Source organism: Malaclemys terrapin, chromosome 1 (assembly GCF_027887155.1).
Source record: "Malaclemys terrapin pileata isolate rMalTer1 chromosome 1, rMalTer1.hap1, whole genome shotgun sequence".
NCBI classification, from domain to species: Eukaryota; Metazoa; Chordata; order Testudines; family Emydidae; genus Malaclemys; species Malaclemys terrapin.
This window is the reverse complement of record NC_071505.1, coordinates 3,138,803-3,164,878: the sequence shown is the minus strand read 5'-3', so window position 1 is coordinate 3,164,878 and position 26,076 is coordinate 3,138,803. Positions and strand designations below refer to the sequence as shown.

The following is a 26,076-nucleotide window of genomic DNA, read 5'->3' as shown; positions in this document are numbered from 1 at the left end:
CGTCGCGGAGGGGGCGGGTCTGCCCTGGCCCCGCCCCTCGCGCTGGGCGGGTACTTGGGAGCGCGCGGGCCGGGGCCGGGGACGTGTCGTGCGCTCCGAGGCCGAGTCCCGCTCCCGCCGCCCGCGCCATGGGGGAGCCGCCGCGCCTGGCCCGGCAGCTGCTCCTGGGCGGCCTGGCCGCTGCCTACGTCGCCGCCTTCGCCTCGCTCTATCTGCAGATACCGGGTACGGGGCGGGGGTCCCCGGTCTGTCCCGGGGGGCTGCACTGACAGGGCTGGGGGGGCTGTGGTACTGGTGGGGGGGGGGGTCCCTGGGGGGCTGGCCTGTGCCGGGGTGACAGGGCTGTGGGACGGGGGTGGGGTCCCTTGGGGGCTGGGCTGTGCCCGGGGGCTGCACTGACAGGGCCGGGGGGGCTGTGGTACTGGGGTGTGGGGGTGGGGTGGGGTCCCTGGGGGGCTGGGCGGTGCTCAGGGGGCTGCACTGACAGGGCCAGGGGGGGCTGTGGTACTGGTTTGGGGGAGGGGGTCCCTGGGGGGCTGGGTGGTGCCTGGGGGCTGCACTGACAGGGCCGGGGGGCTGTGGTACTGGGGTGTGGGGGTGGGGTCCCTGGGGGGCTGGGTGGTGCCTGGGGGCTGCACTGACAGGGCCGGGGGGCTGTGGTACTGGGGTGTGGGGGTGGGGTCCCTGGGGGGCTGGGTGGTGCCTGGGGGCTGCACTGACAGGGCCGGGGGGGCTGTGGTACTGGGGTGTGGGGGTGGGGTCCCTGGGGGGCTGGGTGGTGCCTGGGGGCTGCACTGACAGGGCCGGGGGGCTGTGGTACTGGGGTGTGGGGGTGGGGTCCCTGGGGGGCTGGGTGGTGCCTGGGGGCTGCACTGACAGGGCCGGGGGGCTGTGGTACTGGGGTGTGGGGGTGGGGTCCCTGGGGGGCTGGGTGGTGCCTGGGGGCTGCACTGACAGGGCCGGGGGGGCTGTGGTACTGGTGGGGGGGGGGGGTCCCTGGGGGCTGGCCTGTGCCGGGGTGACAGGGCTGTGGGACGGGGGTGGGGTCCCTTGGGGGCTGGGCTGTGCCCGGGGGCTGCACTGACAGGGCCGGGGGGGCTGTGGTACTGGTTTGGGGGAGGGGGTTCCTGGGGGGCTGGGCACTGCTCAGGGGGCTGCACTGACAGGGCCGGGGGGCTGTGGTACTGGGGTGTGGGGGTGGGGTCCCTGGGGGGCTGGGTGGTGCCTGGGGGCTGCACTGACAGGGCCGGGGGGCTGTGGTACTGGGGTGTGGGGGTGGGGTCCCTGGGGGGCTGGGTGGTGCCTGGGGGCTGCACTGACAGGGCTGGGGGGGTGTGGTACTGGTGGGGGGGTGGGGTAGGGTCCCTGGGGGGCTGGGTGGTGCCTGGGGGCTGCACTGACAGGGCTGGGGGGGTGTGGTACTGGTGGGGGGGTGGGGTGGGGTCCCTGGGGGGCTGGGTGGTGCCTGGGGGCTGCACTGACAGGGCCGGGGGGGCTGTGGTACTGGTGGGGGGGGGGGGGTCCCTGGGGGCTGGCCTGTGCCGGGGTGACAGGGCTGTGGGACGGGGGTGGGGTCCCTTGGGGGCTGGGCTGTGCCCGGGGGCTGCACTGACAGGGCCGGGGGGGCTGTGGTACTGGTTTGGGGGAGGGGGTTCCTGGGGGGCTGGGCACTGCTCAGGGGGCTGCACTGACAGGGCCAGGGGGCTGTGGTACTGGGGTGTGGGGGTGGGGTGGGGTCCCTGGGGGGCTGGGTGGTGCCTGGGGGCTGCACTGACAGGGCCGGGGGGGCTGTGGTACTGGGGTGTGGGGGTGGGGTAGGGTCCCTGGGGGGCTGGGTGGTGCCTGGGGGCTGCACTGACAGGGCCGGGGGGGCTGTGGTACTGGGGTGTGGGGGTGGGGTAGGGTCCCTGGGGGGCTGGGTGGTGCCTGGGGGCTGCACTGACAGGGCCAGGGGGCTGTGGTACTGGGGTGTGGGGGTGGGGTGGGGTCCCTGGGGGGCTGGGTGGTGCCTGGGGGCTGCACTGACAGGGCTGGGGGGGGCTGTGGTACTGGGGTGTGGGGGTGGGGTCCCTGGGGGGCTGGGTGGTGCCTGGGGGCTGCACTGACAGGGCCGGGGGGGCTGTGGTACTGGTGTGTGGGGGTAGGGTCCCTTGGGGGCTGGGCTGTGCCCGGGCTGGGTTGCACTGACAGGGCCGTGGGGGCCTGTCACTAGCTCGAGGTCTGGGCTCGCATGAGGGGGCTTGGGGCTGCCGTGGGAGCGGCTGGCAGGGGGCAGGTCTCACCTGGCCAGGTACCATGGCAGGAGTGGCTCCTTGCCTGGTCCCTGGGAGCGCTCAGGCCAGCCCTCGCCCAGGCGGTGTCTGTGTGCCCTAGGGCCGCCCTGGGGAGCAGCGCTTGGCACCCCGGGTAGGGAGAAGAGGGGATGCTGGGGATGGAGTAGGTGACAAGGTGTCTGTTACAACCGATCGTGAGGGGCTCCCAGCTCCTCACGCTGGGCAGCCTGGGGGTGGGGAGATACCTAGTAATGGGCTGCGGTGCCTCAGTTGGGACACAAGGGATGGGCACGGCCCCTGCTGAGAAACCCATTGAATGGCATCGGTGGCTCCTGTTAGGCCTTGTGCCAGGACCTGGTGCCACTGGGGCAAAGGGGAAGAAAGATGCAGGAGCTTGGGCAGACCTGGTGCTCTGGGCTGCTCCATGGAGGTGGGGTTGGGCATGAGGAAGAAGAGGAGCAGACAGAGGCCGAAGATGAACTAGGAGCGGTAGTAAGTGCTGGTGTCCTGCCTGTAGTGGTGTCATTGGCTCCTGTTGTTTTGGAGTGAGGGGGAGCAGAGCTGGTCCCAGCTGGTGGGCCTCATTCAGCAGTGACCACAATGGCTAAGTGGCCAAGTTATGTAACTTGCCTCCATCTGGTGTTCTGTGGGACTAAATCCAGTGTAAGCAGGTGTATCTCCCCTGCAGTCCATAGGAGTTGGTTCCGCCTGGGCCAGATCTGGTTGGTGTCTGGAACTGGTGGGTTGAGATGTGTCTGACCAAGTGGAGGATGAGGGGGTTCTATCTAGGTGTGCATAGGGTCTCCATTGCCCTATTATGCTAGTACCTACTTCAGAGTCAGTATTTAATCCTGCGTCTGAAGTAGGACAACATTATCTCCTCCCAAGACACAGACTGCATTGCGCAGGAAGTCCAGCTGAGAATTGATCAGGATCCCCTGAGTCGTAGGCTATTGCCCTCCCAGTGCCTTCTTTACCTTGTACCCTCCTCCTAATAGCTTTTCCCGTTACCCTTCTCTTCTGTATACATTACCCATGCCCACAGAATGCTACCCTGCTCCCAGTTGCACTACCCTACTCCTTATCCCACGCTGCTGCTGCGTGTCTCTCCCTGGGAGCTGTGCCTGTGAATACAGGCTGTGCTTGACCCCAGGTTGCAGAGTTCTGTGCCGCTACTTTGGGAAGCGGTTCTTTGAGGCCTTCTTCCTGGGGACTTGGAGGAAGTAGCTGCTGCTCTGCCCAGCTGGTCCCTCCCTTTGCCCACTACCTCCGGCCTCTGCTTAACTACTTTACTTGAGTCTTTTTTCTGTTTCCTCCTGTTTTCTGTTTCCTGCCAATCGCTGGCCAGGAGCTGGGCAAGCGGCCAAGTGCTCAGCCACTCCAAGTAGAGCTTTTAATCTCCTTAACTCGAGGCTCTGCTGGAGCGTAGCGGGGGGGGGGCCCTTCTGATGTTGGTACCTCTAAATCTGGAGTGGCCCCTAAAATCCACAGGGGGAGGATAATTCCCCCCCTCCTTCCCCTGTGAGTCCAGAGCTGCTCTAGAGAGTGAAAGAAAATAGCTGTGGCACAGTTTGGGCCCCCACCCTTGAAACAGTCATGTCCTGCAAAGGAGAGTCCCCTGCAGGCTGGGGAAGGAGAGAGAGCCAGTGCTCTGCAAAGACTAAAAGGCTTCAAGTCTGTTGAAGGCCTTGAGCACATTTGGGTCCCGGTCACATGGAGTTCAGTGTGTTTGGGCCCTTACAACAGGTGTACGGGTCCCAGCTGCTATACCTCTGCCTGCTGTTGGGCCCACCTGCATGGAATGTGCATCACTCTGCTCTCCTGCAGCTGCTCCCCCGTTGGCTGGGCAGAGTCCTTGTAACCCTTCCACGAGAGCAGGCTTAATCGGGCAGCCCTGCAGGCGATGGCCATGGATCGTTAGGCAGCTGTTCCCCTCAGGAGCTCCAGATGGATGTTTCCCATAGTATGTTCATTCCCTCTCCCAGGCTCAGTGCCAGCAATGGAGGGTTGAATGTTGCTGCTGGGCACTCAGTGGGCCCTTCTCTCAGGGCGAACTTGCTCACCAGAAAGGCTGGGTGTCCCTTGGGAAGGGAGGACTGCATGTTTCTAGCAGACGGATAGTTACCTGGGAGGAGAGGTTGCTGGGTGTTGCAACTTCCTTTCCTGTCTCCTTCTCTCCTCTTCCCCTCCCCCTCCCTGCCCCCCCAGGACTCTATGGGAAAGATGGCATCCTGCCAGCCCGCAAGATGCTGCGTCTCTCCGGGAAGGGCTTCTGGGAGCAGCTGCGGGACTCCCCGACGCTGCTGTGGTTTGGCCCACGCCTGGGACTGGACACAGAACAGGGCATGGAGCTGCTGTGCCTGCTGGGTGTACTGATTTCCTTTGGCGCCCTGGTGCTTGAGCCCCTGCGGGACAGCCTCATCTTCCTGCTGCTCCGGATGCTCTACCTCTCGCTCTACCAGGTATGCGGGCACTGGGGGGTGTGGATGGAGCAGTGCATGGTTGAGGGAGTAGAGGCAGTCCCTTGAAGTGTGGGGGCAGGAGCAGACTTCTCATCTGTGACAGGTACATGGTGGGAGTGCCCTCCTTGCTGCTCTGCACCCACCCATAGCTTGGGCCCTAATAGAGCAGGGGGTTATCAGAGTCCCTGCTTGGGGCAGGGTTTGCTCACCTGGTCCTCTTCCCGACCTTCCCTGCTGTTCTTTTTTAGCTTCTCGCTCTCTAAAGCAGCCCCGGTCATCTCCTGTCAGTCCTCTTCCCTCACCTCTGCTCAGGGGCATGGGGTGGGTGATTTTTCTCTCCATAGCAGGTGTCGGTCTTGCCATCTCAGGTTGAATTCAAGTCGCCATCTCGACCCCTGTTCCTGGTGGTTCCATAATGTCCCCCAGTTCCTTCTGGGGTTGAAATTCTCCATATTTGGTCTGTGACTACTGATTGGGCTTTGGAGTGGTCTCTTGAGAAGTGGGCGTGTCACATTCTCACCTGCTCTGAGCAGGAATTTTACTCACTTAAATGACTTGGGCTAGAAACATACTCTACTTGGCTTTTAAAAAAAACAAAAACCCAAAATCTCTTAGCTCCCCAAAGCAAGCCAGGTTTGCAGAGAATCACTTCGCTAAGCGCACCACCATTAAGGTCAGGATGTTGCACACAAGCATAGTGGTGCCTGACATTTTTAGCACACTTAAGGGATCTTAATCTGCTGGTTGTGCTTACAGGCTGCCTGGGACCAATAGCTCCTTATTGAGGAACTTGTGGTGAGAGTCAGGTATCCTGGCAGTTTGTAAGCATGGTTTCTCTTCCTTCTCACACCAGGGGAATTAAATGCAAAAGGCGGCATTTGTTGTATTGTATACCCTGAATTCCCTTGTGTAGGCAGCGTGGCTGAGTTAACCCTGTCAGTGCTATCTTAGCTTTCAGAATATCCTGGCTATTGAGTGTTTTATAGTGTGACCTTAACACTGCCTTAATACTAGTGTGTTGCATTTAATCGCTAGCTCTGATCAGAACAGAGCTTCTCCCAGCTGTTAAGACAGGAGTCGTTTCCTGGCAGATCTCAATCAGAAGTGATTCCTGCAGGGCTGGGTGTGGGAGCATGGAGCTGGTTGGGTCCGTTTGGGACACTAAGCAGACCAGACATCTGGGATCACTGCATCCCAAGTGTTCTCCCCAAATCCATACACCTGTCTGGTATCCCTGTGTGCACCAAGCAGTGAGTGCTGACAGCCTGCTCCAGCACTAACAGTGTGCTGATGTTATACTTGCTCCCACATAGGGCTCTGGCCCTATGCCAGCCAGCCAGCTCCCCATTGAGAGCCTGATGGGCGGTCCTACCTCTCAAAAGAGCTCCACTCCAGTTCGGCTCAGTATGACCTAAGTACTCTAATACCAGCAGCCGCCTCTGCCAAACCACCCACAGCTCGTAGCAGCCCTGCCAGTTGTTGCGGTTGTAGATGTGGAACGGGGGCAGGGTGCGAAGCTTGTCCTGTGGCCATGAGTGCTGCCCCCAGCTGTGCAGAGGGAGTGAAGTACCCTGGCTGCAGCTGTGTGTAGCCAGGAAAAGCAAAGGTAAATGGGCTGTCCTCTTCATTGGGACGGTAGCTGCCTCTGGGCCAGTGGATGCTCCCTCAAAACAGGGCCTAGGGGAGGTGCTCTCTGCCTTCCAAATTGATGGAGTTTGGTCTGCCAGGTGCAGCATCTCAGAGGCCCTCTCTGTCCCCAGGGCAGTGACCTCTGGGCTGAGGCTTAGGAGGACCATACGCTGCCTCTCCTGGGAGTCTTGCCTCCTTCTCACACAGGCCCCAGAGCCAAGCTAGCACCTTGTGTGTTGTGCTGCTCTCTGGAGTGCAGCACAATTCACAGCTCTCCCTTCCTGGATTTGGGGATGTTCCACTTGCTGCCTCTTGCCTTTTAAGGTGACGTTGGAGAGAAACATCATTCCTCTTATTGGAGCCTCCAGGGTTCCTCCCCCTGGAACAGCACTGACTCAGAATCTGGCAGTACTCAAATCCCCTGTGTTTCTAGTATAGTGTTGGCATGTCCAAAGCTGTGGGCGCGTCAGAAGCTGACCTCTGGAGTCGGCCTGTTACACTGTCAGTATTGATCTTCCTGCCCTATCTCTGAGCACGCTTAAAGCATTAGTGGGTGTGAGTGGTTAATAGCACCAGGGCTAGAGTCAACCATAGTGCAGGCTGGTATGGAGCAAAATTCAACCGCAAATGCCCATCAAGCCTGACTCGTAGCCTCCTGCTATCGCAGCCCTGGGCTCCCCCAGTTCTGCTGCTACTCCTCAATCCCAACCCACAGTCCCCTTGTCCTTTGAGTCTTTCTTGGATAATCATCTGGGTACCAGGCTCGACCCAGACAGCCCATCTCACTGGAACAAGCCAGGCCTGAAGCAGACTCTCCTAAGAGGAGGCTGGTGCAGTAGTTCCCAGCATCACCTAGCCTTGTTGGTGCACACAATGTAGGTGTCCCACCTCCGCACCTCGTCTGTCTTCCACCACCCCCCCCCACCCCCCATCCAGGCATTGTACTGCGGCCTTACCGTGGCCCCACAGCTCTTGGCTGTGTGACAGTGCCTGGTCTCAGTTCCTGGGGGTTGGATCGGGGCCTGTTGCCACAAGGGAGCTGGCATTGCTACCTGGAATGTGCCCAGGAGAAGATGTCTTCCCATGAGCCTTTGCACTCTTCTCCCCTCCAATCTGGGTGGGATGGAGAAGACCGGAATGGGGCGATCCTGTGATCAGAACCTATTTGTATCTGTCACTTCGTAATGCACCTTGGGTCACTTGTTGACACCCTTGTGCTCCTTCTCTCCACAGGTGGGGCAGGTGTTCCTGTACTTCCAGTGGTAAGTGACTCTGTCTCCCCAGATCTACATGTGGCCACTCATGTTGGGTCGTTCAGCCCTTTCCAAGCACAGCTTCAGTTCCCTGGCAGGATGGGCCCCAGGTGGGTGGGCCATGGAAGCCCCAGCTGTATCCTGCAGGTGTTCACATGACCTCTTGTATGGCTGCAGTGTAGCTCTATAGGGGTTCAGAGTGGCAGGTCTTGTGCTGTGCTGAATCAGTCCAGAGAAGCGACACTGAAGCACAGGTCCCTGCTCCGTGCTGCCTGGACACTGCTATCCTGACTCAGTGTAGTTGGGAGGGCCTCTTGTTCTGGGCATTCCTGGGAACTATCTAACATGTAAATCATACTTGGTCAGGTGTGCCAGGAACTGGTTCTGACTGTTACTGCCTGGCACGTGCTCCTGGGCTGCGGGGAGGTGGCCGTTCTCTTTCAGGGTGGCTGCTGTATGTCTAGGTTTGTGCGACTCCTGTTTCCGTATGAATGCTCGCTGGGGCCATTTAAACAGACATTGTGGGGAGTGGGCCACAGTTGGACCTATTTTCAAAAACCGCGCCAGTATCATGCTAAAGGCAGGGGAAAGACACTGACTCTGCAGTGATACCTGAGACCATCAGCTTGGTGAAGATCACCTCCCCTCTGGGGAAGGGGGATCATCAGCTGAGCCTGGAGAGTCTACCCTAGCAATGGCCACTGCTACATCCTCCAGGAGCGCCCGAGCTCTGGGTTGCCTAGGGGGTTGTGTACAAGTGGTGGGTGAGTGGGGTTGGTACCTCATCGCGGTGCCAGTTAGCCATTGGTGACCCCCTGGCTGTTCGTGGGCAGAGGTTACAGCTCAGGTGTATCATGCCCTGCATTGCTGCCTCTGGGGGCTTGGTCGCAGTGCAAACCCTGGCTAGTGCCTTGCGGACCCCTGGACGTGGGCGCTCTGTAGGAGCCGTCTGGGCAGTCAGCGCTCTTGTGCAGCCGTGCATGCTGTCCTCATGCAGGTGGCTAGAAATGCTTTACGGCCAGGTGAAGCCAGCTGACTGTGACCTTTCAGACCTGGCCTCTTGGAGGCTGCCTGGCAAAGAGGCAGGTGGAGGGGGCCTCTGTATGCAGCATCCACGGGGCTAGGGCAGTTGAGGGCAGGTTGGCCCTGGCAAACAGGGAGCCTCTGGCCCCTCTGATGCCTTGTGTGGTGTGCTCCCTGCAGGGACAGCCTCCTCCTGGAGACAGGCTTCCTGGCCGTGCTGGTGGCCCCCCTGCACCTGCTGAAGTGGCGCTCCACAGCCTGGCGGCCACACGACAGCATCACCTTCTGGCTGATGCGCTGGCTGCTCTTCCGCCTCATGTTCGCCTCGGGGGTGGTGAAGCTGACTAGCCGTTGCCCCACGTGGTGGGGGCTCACTGGTGAGAGGCCTGGCATGGCACTGTGCGGGGACGGCATCTCTGTGGTCAGCCCTTGCACTCCTCCCCAGTACCCCTGGGGGTGGGGCAGTGTCACTGACCCTCTTCTACAGGTTGGGTGGGCCATAGAGCCTGCATGAGAGAGCGGTTCCTGGCTCTCAGCCCACTAGGCCATGCTGCCTTTTCCAGACACTGACAGGCCTCATGGCAAATGAACTGCTAACCCTAACCCAAGTGACTTGTGCAGGGCAGCACTTAATATTGTGCTCAGCTTGCTCCAGCATCTCTGCATATCCTTGCGTGGCCTCTATCCCCACATGGTCCTGGCCTCACCCGCTCTCTGAGCCACATCCAGTTATTCCCCTGCACTGGCTCCTCCTTCCCTGCCTGTGTCTAATGCATCCCCTCGTGGCCCTGATCCCGCTCTCTTTCCCCCCCAGCCCTGACCTATCACTACGAGACCCAGTGCATCCCTACGCCGGCTGCCTGGTTCGCCCACCAGCTCCCTGTGTGGTTCCAGAAGTTCAGCGTGGTGGTCACGTACGTCATCGAGATCGCTGTGCCCCTGCTGTTCTTCTCCCCCATCCGTCGCCTCCGCCTCTTCGCCTTCTACTGCCAGGTACGTCCACAGCCAGCGAGGGCTGGAAGGCTCCAGATGCACCGCTGGGAGCAGGAAAGAGTTCAGGGGCCTAGTGCTTGTCTCATGTGTTGTCCCGTGGGAGCCATGAGTTCAGCTCTTGCTCTCAGGTATAAGACTTAAGGGGCAGGAGACCAAGGGGGATACAATGGAAATGGGCATCCCTGCAGTCTGTTCCCATCATGCATTGCAGGCTCAGTGGTCAAATGCCAGTGACTTTGGACCTGTCAAGTTCTGGGCCCAGAAAGTGGTCCTCCTGCCTTGCTCACTGGAGGCAAAGGGCAGCAGAGCCTCAGACTGAAGGGTGCAGCTTACAAGCCAGATGGGTTCCCTCCCCTTGCAAGGCCGGACAAGGAGGGTCCCCATCACCTCTCCCCTGGACTCCTGCCTCTCATGCCATGATCCTGGCCCTTTGGCAGCTGGTGCCAGCCAGAGGGATGGTAACCCTCTGGAGTCTACAAGCTGCCTCCTATGCTGAGTGGCAGGCAGTGCCAGTGTGGGGCTGCTCCCCTGCAGGGAGCAGGACCCCTCCGTGGGGGACTGTTGAGAGTGGAGGCCTCTCGGGCAGGGAGCCTGGGAGGGGATGTTGGGTGTTTCTCTTGGCACTCTGTCCCCGGTCTCAGGAAGGGAGGTGCTGGAGGTGCCAGGCCTTTGCTTCATGCTGTGATGGGACTCTAACCCTGGCTCTGACTTCCTGCCCCCCCTGCAGGTCCTGCTCCAGCTGCTGATCATCATCACAGGCAACTACAACTTCTTCAACCTGCTCACCATCGTCCTGTGCTTCTCGCTGCTGGATGACGAGCACGTGGGGCTGTGGCTGGGGCGCGGCAAGAGGAGACCCGCCAGCGGTGAGTCTGTGGGGGTTAGGGCTCTGCTGTGGTCTCCGCTCACCTGGGATCAAGCTGCTCCACAGAGCACAGGGTGAGGTGGGTCCTGCTCTGGGGCTGGGCAGGTCCTGGGGCTGATCCAGAAGTGGCAGCGGAGGAGTCCTTGGCAGAATTCTCAGTGATCAGTCCCATGTGCTGTACAAGGAGCTTGCCCTGAGCCCTGTAGCAGGGGGGCAGCGCCCTGGTGCAGACAGCAAATCCTGCAGCAGACTCAGCTGGGCATTTTAAACTGCCCCATAACTAACTTTCAGGTGGGTTGTAGGTCTAATAAACACAACTGCATTGAAACAATCCGGGGTGCTGTGGGGAGGGCAGGAATTGTGGGAGAAGCACATTGGCTGCATGCATTTGCTAAAAGGATGGTCAGAGAGAAGGTGGGTGAGGTAACGTGTCTGTCAGCAGCAGAAGCTGGTTCAATACAAGATAAGCTTTTGAGCCTTCTGAGCTGTTCAGGCCTGGAAAGGTACTCAGGCCAGGCCCACTGCGGGAACTTCAATTGGCATAGCTACATTTCTCAGTGTAGAAAAGTCCTCCCCTGAGAAACACAGCCATGCTGACCTAACCCCCAGGGCAGACAGCACTTGGTCAACAGAAGAATTCTTCCCTTCAGCTAGCTACTGTCTCTCCAGGAGGTGGATTACCTACGCTGGCAGGAGAAGCTCTCCTGTTAGCGTAGGTGGCGTCTACACTAAAGCTGCTGCAGCAGTGTTTGGGGTGTAGAGGTACCCAAAGTGTAGCCATGCCCAGTGTCTCGGGTAAATGTTAGCATAAGGAGTTAACACACATTGTAAGAGTTGAGGGTGCAGCGGGCTGTTAACACCTCTTCAGTCGTAGGACAAAAGAGTTAGTAGGTCACAGATTGTTGTAATGAGACTTAAAATTAGTGTGTCTATGGAGTTCATGGTTTTTAGTGTCCAGCAGAGTTGTGAATTTAAACTCCCAGGCTAATCTTTGGAAGGGGCTGTGCAGGCTTCCTTTGAGGACAAGGACTGAGAGCTCCGGTATGGAGTGATCACTTTGTGAAAAATGTTCACTTCAGGTGATAGGATGTTTTTATCTTATCATTTTTCTGCATGAACCCATTCAAGAGCATTGTGATAGGTGTTGTGGCGTTTGATGCTCTGGATGAAGTACACCATGTGTTGTGATAGGCCTGCGTAGGGTCTTGATCATCGTAGCAGTGGTGATATGGCTGCAGGTTTTGCAGCTGTTCTGGCAGGGTCTGGTGCCGCTTTGAGTTGGCATGTCCTTGGCTGTGGGGGAACTTGCTGCTTCTGATGTTGGGTGCATGCTTGAAGAGGGGGGGTTGGGAAAGGTTTCTTATAGGACGGGGTCCTAATCGAGTCAGGGTAGTCATTATTTGATGCCAGTATGAGTTCCAGTGTGGGGTGGTAGGTTACAACTAGAGGTATGTGGTCAATGGGTTTTTTTCTGGATTGAAGCAAGTTCTCTCAGGTTATTAGTGTGGCTTGTTCCATGATGCGATATACTTCTCTGGTGGATAGGTCTTGCTTGGTGAAGTGTGTTAAGTTGTGCATCCCAGACTTACTCCTCGGAACATGTTCTGTGGTACCTGAGTGCCTGGCTGTAAGTAACGGATTCCTTGCTATGTCTGGGGTAGCTGCTGGATCTGTGGAGGTGGCTGTTTGAAGGATGGGGAGCATTAACAGTGCCACTCAAACTACCATTTTTGGGTTTCAGAGTTAATGGTTAAATGGGCCCCCATGGCACAATTATGCTTCCCTTGGGGGTGTTTCAGGCTCTCATCAGACTCTGGCAGACAGCATTGTGCATCAGTTCCACTCAGTCCTTGTAACATCACTTGTTTCCTCCTCTACCCTGCAGCCTGGCCTCCAAACCTGCTGTCTGTCCTCTCCACGCTGCTGGAGCTGACTGTCTATGGGTTATTCATCTACTGGACTATCCAGGACTTCGGCCTGCATTTCAACTGGGAGAAGCAGCTCATTGAATCCAAAACAGGTGTGGTGCTTCCTCCCCTTACTGCAGGGTGGGACAGCATACACCGCCCACAGCCGGGCACTGATATGCCCTCTGGCTGGTATCCCATCTCTTCTGTGATCCCCTCTGGGCCCTGCAGCTCAGCCAGGAGAGTGACCCTAGCAGGACACAACCTAGAGCAGCTACTGACCCAGCTACCATCCAGGTAGCATCCTGGCAAGGCCCCCCTCAGGTCAGGTGCAACTTGGCTGCCCAACTCTTACTTGCCCAATGGCAGAGGTTGGTCTGTGTCCTGGTGAGCCTGTTGACTTTGGCTGAGTGACTCAGAACGAGCCACCTTGTTGCCTCTGTGTCACATGACCTGCACTCCTTCCTGGAGGAAGGGAGTGTTGTGTGGGTCCCCCCCTTCCCTGCCCAGGCACTATCTGACTCCTGTGGTTTTACCCCTCCTCTCTAGCTTTCACTTATCATGACTTCATCCAGTGGCTGAAGACCGTGACTCTCCCAGTAGTGGGGTTGGGCCTCCTCTCCCTGGCCTGGGAGATCCTCTCTGCCATGTACAGGTGAGCCACTGTTCCCAGGACAGCCAGGGTCACTGGCTGGGGCAGGGTCTGCTGCTTGCTGTGCCTCTGAACTGAAGGGGTTTTGTGGCAAGCAACAGTTCTCTGCTGATCATCCCCTCCTGAAGCTGCGGGGAGCTGCCCTGGAGGTGCAGCCATGGGGGGGGTAGAACAATGCAGCCAATCCATGCACAGCTCTGATGGCATATGACTTGGAGCTAGAGTACAGAGGGTCTGAGGGAATTGGCACTCAGATCAGTGGGGCAGGCTGTCTGCCTGGGGGATCCCCACAGCTCCTGGTTTTTAGCGTGGTCTGCAGCATCCCTGCGTTCGGATCGAGTTTAATGCTGTAGCCACTGGCTGCCCTGGGAGAGTCTTGTCAGGTTGGCTCACGGGCTGATGAAGCACTGCTATGCTTAACCTTTTGCCCATAGCTTCAGGATCCCCAGAGGGTCAGTCTTCCCTGCAGAGTTAGCTGGAGTTGTCTACACTCTCCTTACCCCTCTCCGGTTAGCCTGGCTCGAGTGAGAGCAGCCACACTGCTTAGAGCGCTCGCTGCTGTCTACACTGGCGTGGCGCAGCACATGAGTGCAGATCACCAGGGTTCCTAGTGCTGCAGTAATCTGCGCTGCTCTGAGGTTTTTTTGCAGGGTATTGTGGGGGAGCCTGTCTGCCCCTCTTGGGCGTACGGGGGGGCAGGGGAGAGGCATTGGTGGGCTACCTGCACTCAAGAAGAGCTAGCCTGCAGCACACTACAGCACGGCTGTGCTGACAGCTGATGAGTTGCACTAAGTGGAATTTTAACCTGTACCCCCTGCTGGGCCAGCAACGCGTGTGAAAAGCCCCACTCCTGTGGGTTAAAGGCTTTGGGGGTTGGGGATGGGACTGAAGTTAAACTCCAGTTGTCTTTGCTGCAGAGCCTGTTGTCTGGTGCAGAGCTTAAAGGCTGCTGGAAAACCCTTCGTACAGCGGTGTTGTCTGGCAGCCTGGCCTGCTCAAAGTGGGGCAAAGTCTGCAGCCCTTCCCCCAGCTCTGCTTCACTTCCAGACATGTGGCTAATGGGGGACTTTGGCCCTGTCTGCTGACCTGTCCCTCTCCTGCCTCCCCCACAGGTGTGCCTGTGTCCGGGGCTTTCCCTGGAAGCTCTGGGCTACTCTCCAGTGGGCTGTCTTCACTGCAGCAGCAGCCGGGATGTTTGCCGTCAGCCTGGTGAGTGGGCGGGATGGTGTGGGGCAGTGGCCTATCATGTCCTGTGTGGTCTGGGGATTGGCTAGTCACTCCCCTTCCATACCTAGTACAGGCCAGGCAGGGTCACTGCATGGGCTGGTGCCTGGTTCCTGCAGCCACTCTCTAGGGAGCCCAGGCTGGTAGAGGGCAGGCACGGTTCAGATTGCTGTGGGCACTTCAGGAAAAGAGAAGGCACCACCCACTACAATGTAGGGTGCGGCTCTGCCTCAAGGCATTCGAGCCTCCGGGTCAGCAGGCATGCAGGGTGCAGGAGGGACAGGAGCGTGGTTAAAGTCCCAGGTGATCGGACCATGCTACCTAGCTCTTGCAGCTCTAGCTTCGTTGCAGTCTCAGGCTCGGACTACTGGACCCGGACCCAGGCCCACACCCTGAAGCACAGTAGAGGGGCACTGCCAGCTGCTGGGGGGGAGCGCATTGGCGATGCAGCAGGGCAGAACGACCTGTGCTGGGGAGCAAAGCTGTGAATGCTGCCAAGACTACATCCTGGCAGCACTCCCCGCTGGTGAGGCTGGTTTCCAAGGCAGTCTCAAATTTTGGAAGGGCCACTGGTGCTTGAAGGCTGGCTTGGCTCTGGGGAAATGCCATGTGACCAGCCACAGAATCCCCACCATGGGCAACAGGGAGTCAGCTACTCTGCTGGGTAACTGCAGGAGCAATTTAGTGATGCCCTGAGGTCAAGGTAAAGCTCCATCTTCTGGGCGTTGGCTGGCACTCTCCTCGTGGCTTGGGTGGACAGCATTGGCTATTGACTCTGCAGACACCAGCCAGGGCTGCTTCTTGCTCTGAGTTGGGCAGGGCCAGCAGACGAACTGGCCCACTCTGCCGTATCCCTGCTGCTGCGTCGCCCCTCCCCACTGCCTGTTGCCTGGGGTGACTGAGCTGGCCTGTTCTCTGCTACCTCCCAGGTGCCCTTCACCTACATAGAGTACGAGTCGAACGGGAAGCTGTGGCCCAGCATCCACCAGATGTTTGGTGCTGTTGACCGCTACCAGCTGGTGAACTCATACGGGCTCTTCCGCAGGATGACAGGGGTCGGGGGCCGGCCAGAGGTGGTGGTGGAAGGAAGCTACGACAAGGAGAAATGGACGGTAACTCGTTGCCACACCCTGCCAGTGATCTCATGCAGCTGCTGTAGCTTCTCCCCTGGGGGGATACATCTGGGAGGTGCAGGAAGAGGGGGTGGAAGCCTAGGTTAATCCCTGAGACCCAGCCTCTGATGGACATCAGCAGTGAAATCAACACTAGTTAGCCCCATTGGCGCCTTCCAGAGCCAGTTGGCCTTGTTTCCCTGGAGAGGAGGTGACCGTCCAAGCCCCAGACTCTGGGATCCTAGGAACTGGAGTGACATGCTCTGAAGGTGCTGCTGGGATGGATGGACCAGCTGGTGCCCCCAGTCCTGGCCCCACAAATCCTGAAGGACTGGCAGTATGGCTTCTTCCTGGGGCCCCGAGACAAGTGCTCCTGCTACAGGCAGAGCAGGGTGCTGTGGCGCACTGGTGAGCGCTGATCCAGTGCATTGCTAGGAATGCTATACTGGGTGAAATGTAAAATGGAGTCTCTGACCGCTTGTGTAATGCAGCCATCAATGAGCACTCCTAGCAAGAGCTGGCTGTTGCCCCATTTGCAGCTTGGCCTTCTGGTCTAGACATGGCATCCTTTACTTCCTGTCCTGAACTGTTGTGTTGGTGCTGTGTGCTGTTAAACAGCTGCTCTGTCCCACCCCAGAGGTGGCTGCATTTAGGGATGGGACAATGATGTTGTAAGTGCTTTGGGGCACTGCTGGTGGCATCCTCATTCCAGCCATGTTGGTCCAGAATGTTTAAGCCCCATTGTGTGTGAGGTGTGGTAGCAGTTTATAGGCAACTTCGCCCCATTCTCCTCTGTCCTTGCAGGAGATTGAGTTCATGTACAAGCCAGGGAACGTCAGCGCAGGGCCTCCTGTGGTGGCCCCGCACCAGCCCCGCCTCGACTGGCAGATGTGGTTTGCGGCCTTGGGGGATCACACTCACAGCCCCTGGTTCACCAGCTTTGTCTATCGCCTGCTGCAGGGCAAGAAAGAAGGTGAGGGGGCCATGCATGCCCAGCCACTCTGCATCCCAAGCCGAGCTTGGGGCAGGCGCTCTCACCCTGCAATCAGCCCCTCACCCTGCCCACCTAGTAAACTCATGTGCTGCCCTAGGCAGAGAGCATTACTCTGCTTTGTCGCCCGAGCTAGTCACTTCAGGGGGCTGAGGGGCACCGGCAGAGCTGTGTGTGTGAGAAGTCTGGGGCTGGGATCGCGGGGGGAACTCTGGGTCAGGATTAACATGAGCAGAGCAGTCTTTCATACCACTCCCTGCTTGCCTCTTTGCCCCAAATTGGCCAGCGCTCAGAGTCCCTTGCTGCTTTCCTGCCCCACATCCCTGGTGCCGTGCAGTGCAGCCAGAGCATGCCTGTGGGAAGGCAGTCCCAGACCTGGGAAGCAATGCTCCTTTGGAGGGCAGCAAGGGGCCTCCCCGTGTGAGCCCAGCAGCTGGGGTGTGGTGGTAAGCCATGCTCTGCTCTTCCTCCTACTGGGGTCCCCACAGTGACGGGGCGGGGAGTTAGCTGCTCCATGCATTGTCGTGGGAGTTCACTCCTGCTGGAGCGCTTGGCCCAGGCTCCGGTAGATGCTGCTGCATTGGCTGCTCTGGAGTCGTGGCCTTAAAGCTTCTCTCGACAGCACCGCGGGCTAGAAACGCTAATGGGAGAGCTGAGGCTCCGGTGAGATCACCAGGCTCCGCAGGCTGGGGCCCTCGGCATGCCCTTCATGCCTGGCATTAGCGCAGCTGGGCACGAGGAGCAGCCTGGGGTAGCGGTGTGCTGGGGCCCTGGGGTAGCGGTGTGCTGGGGCCCTGGGGTAGCGGTGTGCTGTGTCCCTGGGGTAACTCCTCTCTTCCTGGCAGTGATCCACCTGGTACAGGTTGACGAAACTAAATACCCGTTCAGCTCACGGCCGCCTGCCTACATCCGAGCCCAGCTCTACAAGTACTGGTTCACGGAGAGCGCCAAGGACGGGTGAGTGATGCCAGTGCCCTTTGCCCTCCACCTCCATCTGAGGGGAGGAGGAGCTGGCTTGGGCAGCAGGCACAGGCCACTGTCCCCAGAGCTCGCCCTGCCCTGCTTATTCCCATGGCCAGCATTCCCTGGTGGGTAACGTGTTTGATCTGGAAAGGGGGTGGCGCCGAGGATGCTGTTCTTTAGGTTAGTCAGGACCCGAGGGGACTGTGAGGAACTCCAGAGACCCAGCCAAGCCAGGGGAATGGGCAAGAGGCGAGCCAATGCAATTCAGTGTTAAATGTGAAATAATGCATGCTGCAGAGAAACATTTAATCACTTAACCAGACAGGGCTCTAAATGAGCGGACAGCCCCTGAGATGGAACTGGGTGACAGCTGTCTACACAGTGCAGCTGCAGTCAGAAGCTGTTAGGATGTGTGAGGAATGGAACTAGAGCTGGGTAAATACTGACACGTGTCCTGTGTATGGGGTGGGGAGACTCTTGGCTGCAGAGGGCCTAGCCACTCTGAGGCCACTGCCTCCTAGCCTGGCTTCTGCAGGTGGAATATTCTGGTCCTTATGCAATAACCCTTCAGGGCAGGGCCTGCTGTGCTGGCAGGGCAGCTCTCGAGGAGTGGGAGTTGGGATCACACCTGCTCAGCATGGCTGATCTGAGCAACTCCTGCCTCTTCTCCCTTCTCTGCAGGGGCTTCCCCCGCCAGTGGTGGCGGCGGCAGCGCGTGGAGGAGTTCTACCCCACTGTGTTCTTGGGAGACCCCAATCTGGAGGCCATGCTCAACCAGTATGGGCTGAAGGTAGGATTAGCAGAACACCACATCTGGGCTGTGAGCCATACGACGCCTGGGCACTTCCAGCAGGAGCCGTATAGCCGCATTCTTGGAGCAGGGAGGGCTGCCTGCCATGGGGTTGGATTGCAACGTGTCCCCCCTGTGCACGCACACCTTGTACATCTGCCTTGGCATCACCTCTGAGCAGCAGAGCCCCACATGCCCCTTTGCCGTGGGGACAGGGATATTGCATGGCCCTGTGCTAAGCGCTGAGGTGCACTGCTGAGCGCCTGCCAAGTGGTGATGGAGGAATTGAGTCCCTAGTGGTGGGTGGTGCCCAGGGCAGGGACTGCCCATAGGTTTGGTGGGACAGTGGGGGCTCCAGCAGCCAAGCTCTGTGACTGCATCTGCACTCACATCTCTTCCTCTCCGTGCAGGACAAGGCACCCCTGAAGCGCCCTACAGACGCCTTCCTGCCCACGACTCTGCAGCTTATCCGGGAGCTGAGCCGCCCCTACACAGGCCCTGCCGTGGTGTGGTCGCTCTACCTCATCGCTGCCACCATCTGCCTCCTGCGAGCGCTGGGCAGCAGGACACTGGGCAGCGCCCCCAGCAGCCGGCACAAAGGCTCCAAGCGGCCTGATGTGGCAGAGGGAGACGGGGACCATGCAGGCAACGAGAAGAACGGGCAGGTGAGGAAGAAGGAAGCAGAGGAGAAGGTCGAGGGCAGAGCCCGAGGGGCTGGAGACGCCCCTTCCGATAGCCTGCGGAGCACCAAGAGGAAGAAGTAGCCCCAAAGGTGCCAGCCCTAGACCCCCCCCCCTTTTCTTCCAGGCAATGACTGATATGACCTCTGCTCTGAACTCCTGTCTCTGGGCTTGCTGCTCTCGCCTTGCCTGCCTCCTCCTAGCACTCCCGTCTCCACAGCCAGACGGCAAATAGATCTTGTCTGCTCCAGCCACAAGCTTCACCGTGGGGGCCCATTAGTTATCAGCCTCCACCCCCGTTGGTGCCATGTTGGCCTGGGCTTTCCCCACATAGCCCCGTGGATCTGAGCTGCCTGCTCGCTGGGGGGCTGTTCTGCCTCAGCTCAGGACGGGTGGAATGTCGCTTACACCCCCGTCTGCCCCAGGAGAGGCCATGCCCTGACCTACCCCTCGCCCACTCTGCTGTGCGTGGGGCAAGGGGCTGAGGAGCAACAGCAGTCATCCCTTTCCCTTAGGGCTGCAATCTCTGGACACCAATGTGGTCAGTCCCTTCCCTCCCTGCTCCTGACCCCGCTGGGGAGTTTGCTGCCCCTGAATGCCATGGCTTGTACATCTGGTTATTGCTGCTGGACAAGGGCCTTATTTTGCCCACAGAGCTGACCCTTGCTGCTGCGAGGAGAGTGGGGTTGGGCTCCTGGGAACGGGGATCCCTACTGCAGACCCAGGGCGAGGAGCCACATAATCTCTCCCATGGCCGGTGGCTCTTGGGGCGACAGATCTCCAGCTCCTAGGGGCACTGTAACGGGCAGGGTGGGAATCCTGGCTCTCATCCTACAGATGCCTTTAGGCAAAGAGCCATGGCCCAGCTTGGATGAGCTGCAGGCTCCATCTGGGCATAGATGTGCCGAGGGACAGCAGTGACGTGCTCATGGGGCCTTCTGCCCGCCTATATGGAAACCATGCCATCCTCTCCCCTTCCACTGCTGCCTTAACGCTGCCCCTCCTGTACCAGCCTGCTGGGGGTGGGGGCTGCTGTGCTTGCCCAGAGTTGCTGGGGGATCCCATGACCATGTACAGCACATTCAGGGGTACAGGCACTCTGTCTCGCTCTCCCTGGCCCCTCCCCTGGGCACAGGGCCTGGCTTGAACGTGTTTCCTGGCAGCTGTTAAGAGTGGAGACGTTTCCTGTAACTTTCTAAATAAAGCCTTTGACATTCCAGCCCTGCCTCCCTTCCGGCCGAGGGCAGTGGTTAGCCCCTCACCCAGGTGCTAGCGCATCCAGCCTTATAGGGCACAGGCTGACCGTTCCTGCTAGGCTGCCCCAGGTTGTAATACTAATCCCCCCCCCCCGGGGGGGGGGGGGGGAATACGCACACATTCCCTCCCCCTCTGAATCCTTGGGCAGCGGGGCCCTGGAAATGAAGCTGCGGAAACTGCAGAGGGGGCTGCCTACCTCAGGCCGATCTGGACTAGCTGCTCTGTGCTCTGCCCCGTCTAGCTGTTCTGAGCACACAGCTGTGGGACCAGAATTTCTGCCCTAGCTGTTTCCATGACACCAGTGTCCCCATCCTAGCCAGAGAGCTGCCTCAGCCCTCGTGTAACCATGGAGCCAGCTCCTATCTTACCCCCTCTGGGGGGCAGCTCCTGGAGCCAGCTGTGCTATAAAAACCACCCTGCTCTTCTAGCCCATGGTCTCAGCGCAGTGTCTCCATGTTCTTTGGCCTTGGGACCTCAGGCCTCCATCCTACTGTACCACCTCCTGCAGGCTGCTGAGCGTGTCGGGGCAGTGCCAGCTGCCTTTCTCTGCAGCTCTAGCCTCCTGCCTGGCTTCAAGTGGCCCAGCTTGTGCCCTGGGCCCATGGACCTCTCACTGCCCGCTTAGACAGCCCCGTGCACTGCCCTGGGGGAGAACAAAGGAGCCTTGGGGCAGGAGGAGATGCTGCGTGTGCAGGCCCAGAGAGCAGGTATTGAGGCGAGCTGCAGGAGGGCCTTGGGCTGAGCCCAGAGCGTCGGGGGGGCTGGGGCTGGAGTAGATGGTAAAGGCTAGAGTCAGAAGCCGGGGGGGTAGGGGGAGAGGAGTCAAGCGCAGGCAAAGGCTCAGCAAGAAGAGGTGCCACTCCTTACTGGGGTCTGTGCTGCAGTCTGTTATCCAGCTCCGAGCAGGTCAGCCTGGTGCTCTGAGTGTGTGCTGGAGCCTTGGGGGCCAGGCCAGGGCGCGTGTTGGTAGCGAAGGAGGAGGGGCAGGGGCAGGCGGTTGGTTGCAGAGATGCTGAGGCAATGGTGGCAGCAGCCCCCCTAGGAGGAGCAGGAGAGCCAGGCCAGGGGAGATGAGACAGAGGTGGCCCCAACATGGTGTGTGGGGAGAGGCTGGGGCCCAGCATCAGCTCAGTACCCCACCCCCCTTGCTGTGAGGCGAGTTCTGCGGGGCTCTGCAGTATGCCTGTAACAGATCCAGCCCCATGTACACTAACAACCCATTTATTGAGTTCTGAGAACGCCCCCCAGCACCGCGGCGCTCCTGTTGAATAGGAGATTACACACGCTCTTCCCTACCCAGCCCTGGATGGGGAGTGCTAGAAGCTCTGAGCTGGGCCAGGGGCTTTCAGCTGCTTGCTGATGCCAGCGTGGGCTTGTACAGGGGCAGAGTAAGGGGCAAACCGGAAAGGTTTGGGGAGGGAGCGGTCTCTCTTTGCGAGGGGTGGGACAGCTTGGCTGGCCCCAAGAGGGGAGGTGGTGGCTGCAGCTTGGTCTTTGCCTGTGTGGCATTCTGCAGTACCCGGGCCTCAGTGAGCGGGAGTGGGGAACAGAATGAGAAATGGGGCAGTGAGCAGAACCATCTCATCTCACCGCTTCCACCTGCATGTGCCTTCCCTGGCCCGGGATCCTGGCTCCCCTAGCAGCCCAGCCCAGCTGCAGTAGCTCTAGGGGACTTCCTTGCAGGCTGATTGGTGGGGGAATGCAGAGCTAGCCCTGGGGGTGGCTGTTCCCCGGGGCCTGGAGGCTGGCTCCTGTTGTGCTCGGGGATTGAGCTCCTCCAGCCCGCTGAGGGTAGGGGCCTGGTGAGGATGCTGCCTCAGGAGCAGGCAGGTGCTTGCTTGGCTGGTCACCAGCACAGCTGGCCTGGGCAGTACTTGTCAATCAGGGACTGGTAATACGGCTTCAGCTGCGTCACGTCAGGCAGATCCTCGCACTTGGTGTAGAGATCGAACTTGCTGCAGGGAGCAGAAAGCAAAGGCTGAACTAGGCTGCTTCCCTTCTGCTGTCCCTGCCCCGCTCACCTCCCAGGAACCTGGCAGCAGGAGGGGGACCAGCTCAGCTGCTCCCCTATGGCAAGGGGGCAAACATCCCAGGCAGGCAGTGCTAATCCACCCCAATGCTGCTCTCTGCCCCCCCAGCCCATGGGGCTGATCAATTCTGTCCCATGTCTATAACTGGGCTAGCTCTCCAGGGCTCCCTGTGGGTGCAGCAACTCATTCCATGTATGCCTCCTAGCCAAAGCCAGTCCCCAGACACTGACCCTCAGCCAGGGAGCCTGCCCCCTTCCCTAGCCACAGCCCTGCTCCCATTCCCTGCTGACTCCAGCCTCTCTCTTCCATTAATCTCAAACACTGCGACTGTCAGACTGGAGCGGCCCCCAGGTCCCCCCAGCCCTGGATCCTGTCTCCAACAGGGGAGGAAATCAGCTGTGCCAGAGGAAGTTGCAAGCATCCTGTAATAGACGGTGGGGGGAGGGGAGGATCCCACCTTAGGTCCCCTCCTGCTCTCTAATAATTGGAGCACAGCTCAAGCCCAGAAGCTTAATATCCGTGCAAAAACATGTTCGCATCAATAACTATGTGTGTTCCTATTGTCCACATAAAATGTCCAAGGCCTGCGTGAATCTTAAATTTTTGGCCTCAGTAACTTCATGTGGCAGAGAGTTCCACAGCTCCCTGGTACTCCCTGGTTTGGGGGGGGTTGGGAAGATTTCCTTTTATCAGTTTCAAATTTGCTGCCTTTGCTTGCATGGCCGCAATGCCCAACCTCAGTGGCTGGCTCAGCAGCCCCTGCCCCCTTCCCCCCGCCCCAGGGCTGGGGCACGCACTTGAACTCCTTGACCCAGGCCAGCATGTGCAGGTCCTCGTTGCTGCACAGGTGCATGTAATCCCCGCCCGTGTGCCAGGGGTAGAACGAGTGGAAGCGGATCATGTAGAAAGCCTGCAAGAAGAGAAAGGGGTGAGAGGGGCAGCATCGGCCCGGACCCACCCATCCCACCAACTGATACAGCCCAGCCCAGGGGGCTCCTCCAATCCCTGGAGCCAAATCTCCCATTTGTGTCCCCAAGGCTTTTAGTGCCTCCTCCTCAGAGCCTACAGGAGCGGGTATCAGTGCCGTGCCAACAGGGCATCAAGGAGCAGGTGGAGGCAGAGGAACAGGACTGTGAAGACTTCCGGTTGCATAACCCAGCTGGACAGCAGGGACAGCCCATGGGGCAAATGCCCAGCATGCTGTCCCTGGGGGCGGCAGGAAACAGTCCCCTGGCTCAGCTCGGGGACAGGCATGAATCAGTTCTCACGGCCACATACCCCTGTTTCTCACACATACACACACACCCCAAAAAAAAACTCCAAAAATCCTCAGCCACTTACCTCCTGGGGGAGAGCAAAGTTGTTGAATTTCATGACTTGGTACATGTACTCTGAGGAGAGAGCAGTGTTAGCCCTGCGAGCCCGGGCACCCAGACTACCTCCAACACCTTGTCCCAGCCTCTCTGCTCACAGGATACTCCTACCCGGCTCGGCGCTTGGCGGCTGTGCCAGCCAGAAATGAACCTGCAGTAAGGACTGCATGCAGTTCTACAGCTAAGTGCGCCCAGCGGAAAACCAGGCCCCGGGTGCCTCCTGCTGGGCACCTAAGGTCACTGCCCACATCTGACAATATTAGCCCGGTGCCAGGCGCTGCGCAGATCAGTCAGGGGATGGAGCACCCATTGCAGGAACTGACAATGCCACAGAGACAGCAAAGCAGGGTAGGCGTGCTGCCCACGGGCTGCGGGAGGGCAGAACTCCTGCGTTCTGTTCCTGGCTCTGACAGTGATTTGCAATGGGACCTTGGGCAAGTCTGTGCCTCTGTTTCCCCAGCTGTGAACGGGGGATACACAAGTCATGCACTACCTACTAGAGCACCTCTGTTAACTGGCAGTAGGCTGCTATCCTCTGTGGCCCAGCCGCTAGCCAGCAACAGGAGAGATGCTTTGCAAGGGTATTCCATCGTAGTGCCCTCAGCCCCTGTGGACAGGGACCGGCCGCTGGGGGAAGATCCTGGTTGCCGTAGGCAGGGGCTGAGCATCGTGTGTCTGGAGAGCTGCCCCTGGACTGCATTTGTTCCTCTGATACCCGGGTGCTCTTTGGTGGAGGCTGTTGGTGGTGGGGGGGGAAGAGTGCACAGACCAAGGGAGCAGCAAGGTGAGAAGAGGACCAGGGAGGCAGGGCCCCACATGCAGGAGGTGGGGGGTGGAGACAATGGGATAGGAGAGGGTGGTGGGTTTGGGAGCTGCAGGTGGGAAGGGGGGGTGCAGCTGTGGCCCCTGGGACGAGGGGGATAGTGCGAAGGGAGCCCTATGGGACACTGACCGCAAGGCGCAGGGGAAGGCCCCCAAGGAGCAAGATGAGGGAGAGCCGGGAGGAGAGGGCAGCCGAGAGCTCCAGGAGCAGGGATCTGGTGCATTGACCCTCACCCTGAAGGAGCCCTAGAAGCAAATTCCCCTCCCCAGCTCCGTTCTCCTGGCTTCCGGAGCCAGGCCCAGCCCTCGGCCGCAGCCAGGAGCCCCGTGCCAGGCATGCCCTTACCGTCATGGCCCCAGGACATAAGCACGTTGGCCAGGCCGCAGTGAGGCTGGTAGATCCCATACTGCGTGCTGAGCAAGAGAGAGAGACGGTCAGCGGAGCTCCCGGCGGGGCCCCAGCCCTCCCCCCTCGTCCCCTCTCCTTGGGGGAGCACCCTGCAGGGCTACAGGGCACTAGCGCTGGCTCGGAGCTGGCAGGGCAGGTGCCTGCAGGCGGGTGCAGAACACGGTAACCATCGGCCAACTCGGCGTGTTAATTGTTGGGGAAACTGAGCCTCGCGCCCCCCATCTCAGGGGGAAGGAGGGCAGGACCCAGACCCGCCCGTGTGGGGCACTACGGGGACTCGGGACTGCCGCTGTGCCATTGGAGGGGGATTACACCTCACCCACCCCAATGCCTAGCTGCTCTCACCACCCCAGGCCCGGCTCTCTGCTGCTCCAGCCCGCAGACCCTGGGAGGCTGCTGGGTGTAGGGGCGGCCCTGGGGCAGAGCCATCCCAGTGGGAGGCTGCCCTGTAGGGTGCGGTGTGCCTAGGGGTCACTTCCTAGTGGGATGGGACCCCCAGGGCTCAGGGGCTCTGGCGGAGGGGGGGAGGGGTAGGACTCACTTGTACAGGGGGTTTTTTGTGTCGGGGTTGTCGTGGAAGGTGGAGTCGCTGAAGACGACAGACTCCTGGACCCTGCAGCCCACGGGGAATGTGTCGCCCACCACAGCCCACTGCAGAGAGAACAGGGGGGAAAGGGCTCACCAGCCATGGCCGAGCTGAGGGCCACCTGACCCAGGGTCCTGGCTCCAACCATGGTCAGTGGGTAGTTGAGGCGGGAGGGTAACTGCTCCACACCTGCCCCATCCTGGGCTCTCGTAGCCACAGATCAGCGTTAACTCCAGTAGCTCCAGATCTCCATGGGACCCACGGACGCGGTCCTTCCCTCTGAATCTTGCTGGGTGCTTGGCCCGTCCCGCTGGTCGGGCTCTGAGCTGGGCACCAGCTGTCCTGGAAACACACAGCTGAGGAGCTGGCCAGGGGCTGGGGGGCGACCCCCGCTGGCTCCCCTTGCAAAGGGCTCTGTGTCTGATGTGCTCTCTGGCAGGTGGCCTGCATGCAGCTAGCCTCTTAGGGCATTGCCCCCCTCACTCCCTCTCCCCGGCTGATCCCCAGGGGTCACACAGGGATAACCAGTCGGGCTGGATGCATTCGACCCATTCCCCTGCCTGGAGCACACGCTGCCTCCCCTCCGCGGCTGCTCACCTGAGGCTCCCCGGCCAGGGCCAGGACTTTGCCCATGTCATGCAGCAGCCCGACCAGCTGGAACCAGTCTATGACAGAGAGAGCAGAGAGGGGTCAGCCTGGGGCTGGGGTGGGGGCAGCCCGCTGGCGGGGCTGTTCGGCAGCAGAAAAGCCCACGCTGGTTTCTCGTCCCGGAGCAGGAAGGG

At 59.8% G+C, this 26,076-nt stretch overlaps 2 protein-coding genes across 3 annotated transcripts in view; one reads left to right on the top strand and one right to left on the bottom strand.

Annotated features, from left to right (window-relative positions):
• Positions 1-50: 50 nt before the first annotated feature.
• On the top strand, positions 51-20,036 carry LMF2 (lipase maturation factor 2). Its single transcript, XM_054006901.1, has 14 exons — positions 51-225; positions 4,482-4,735; positions 7,598-7,626; positions 8,821-9,017; positions 9,455-9,633; positions 10,361-10,499; positions 12,384-12,518; positions 12,955-13,060; positions 14,170-14,266; positions 15,211-15,393; positions 16,198-16,366; positions 17,230-17,341; positions 18,029-18,137; positions 18,548-20,036. Exons 1-14 carry the CDS (start codon positions 129-131, stop codon positions 18,899-18,901), a joined length of 2,160 nt encoding a protein of 719 aa, XP_053862876.1. The 5' UTR covers positions 51-128; the 3' UTR covers positions 18,902-20,036.
• A 1,243-nt stretch (positions 20,037-21,279) lies between these two features.
• MIOX (myo-inositol oxygenase) overlaps positions 21,280-26,076 on the bottom strand; it is a 19,845-nt gene continuing 15,048 nt past the window's right edge. For both annotated transcript variants that reach the window (XM_054007218.1, XM_054007307.1), the window contains exons 5-10: positions 25,892-25,959; positions 25,250-25,359; positions 24,646-24,713; positions 23,446-23,495; positions 22,902-23,014; positions 21,280-22,029 (exon numbers count right to left, since the gene is read on the bottom strand). In XM_054007218.1, the coding sequence (XP_053863193.1) occupies positions 21,921-22,029; positions 22,902-23,014; positions 23,446-23,495; positions 24,646-24,713; positions 25,250-25,359; positions 25,892-25,959 (518 nt within the window). In that variant the 3' untranslated portion in view covers positions 21,280-21,920. The remainder of the gene's footprint in view (positions 22,030-22,901; positions 23,015-23,445; positions 23,496-24,645; positions 24,714-25,249; positions 25,360-25,891; positions 25,960-26,076) is intronic.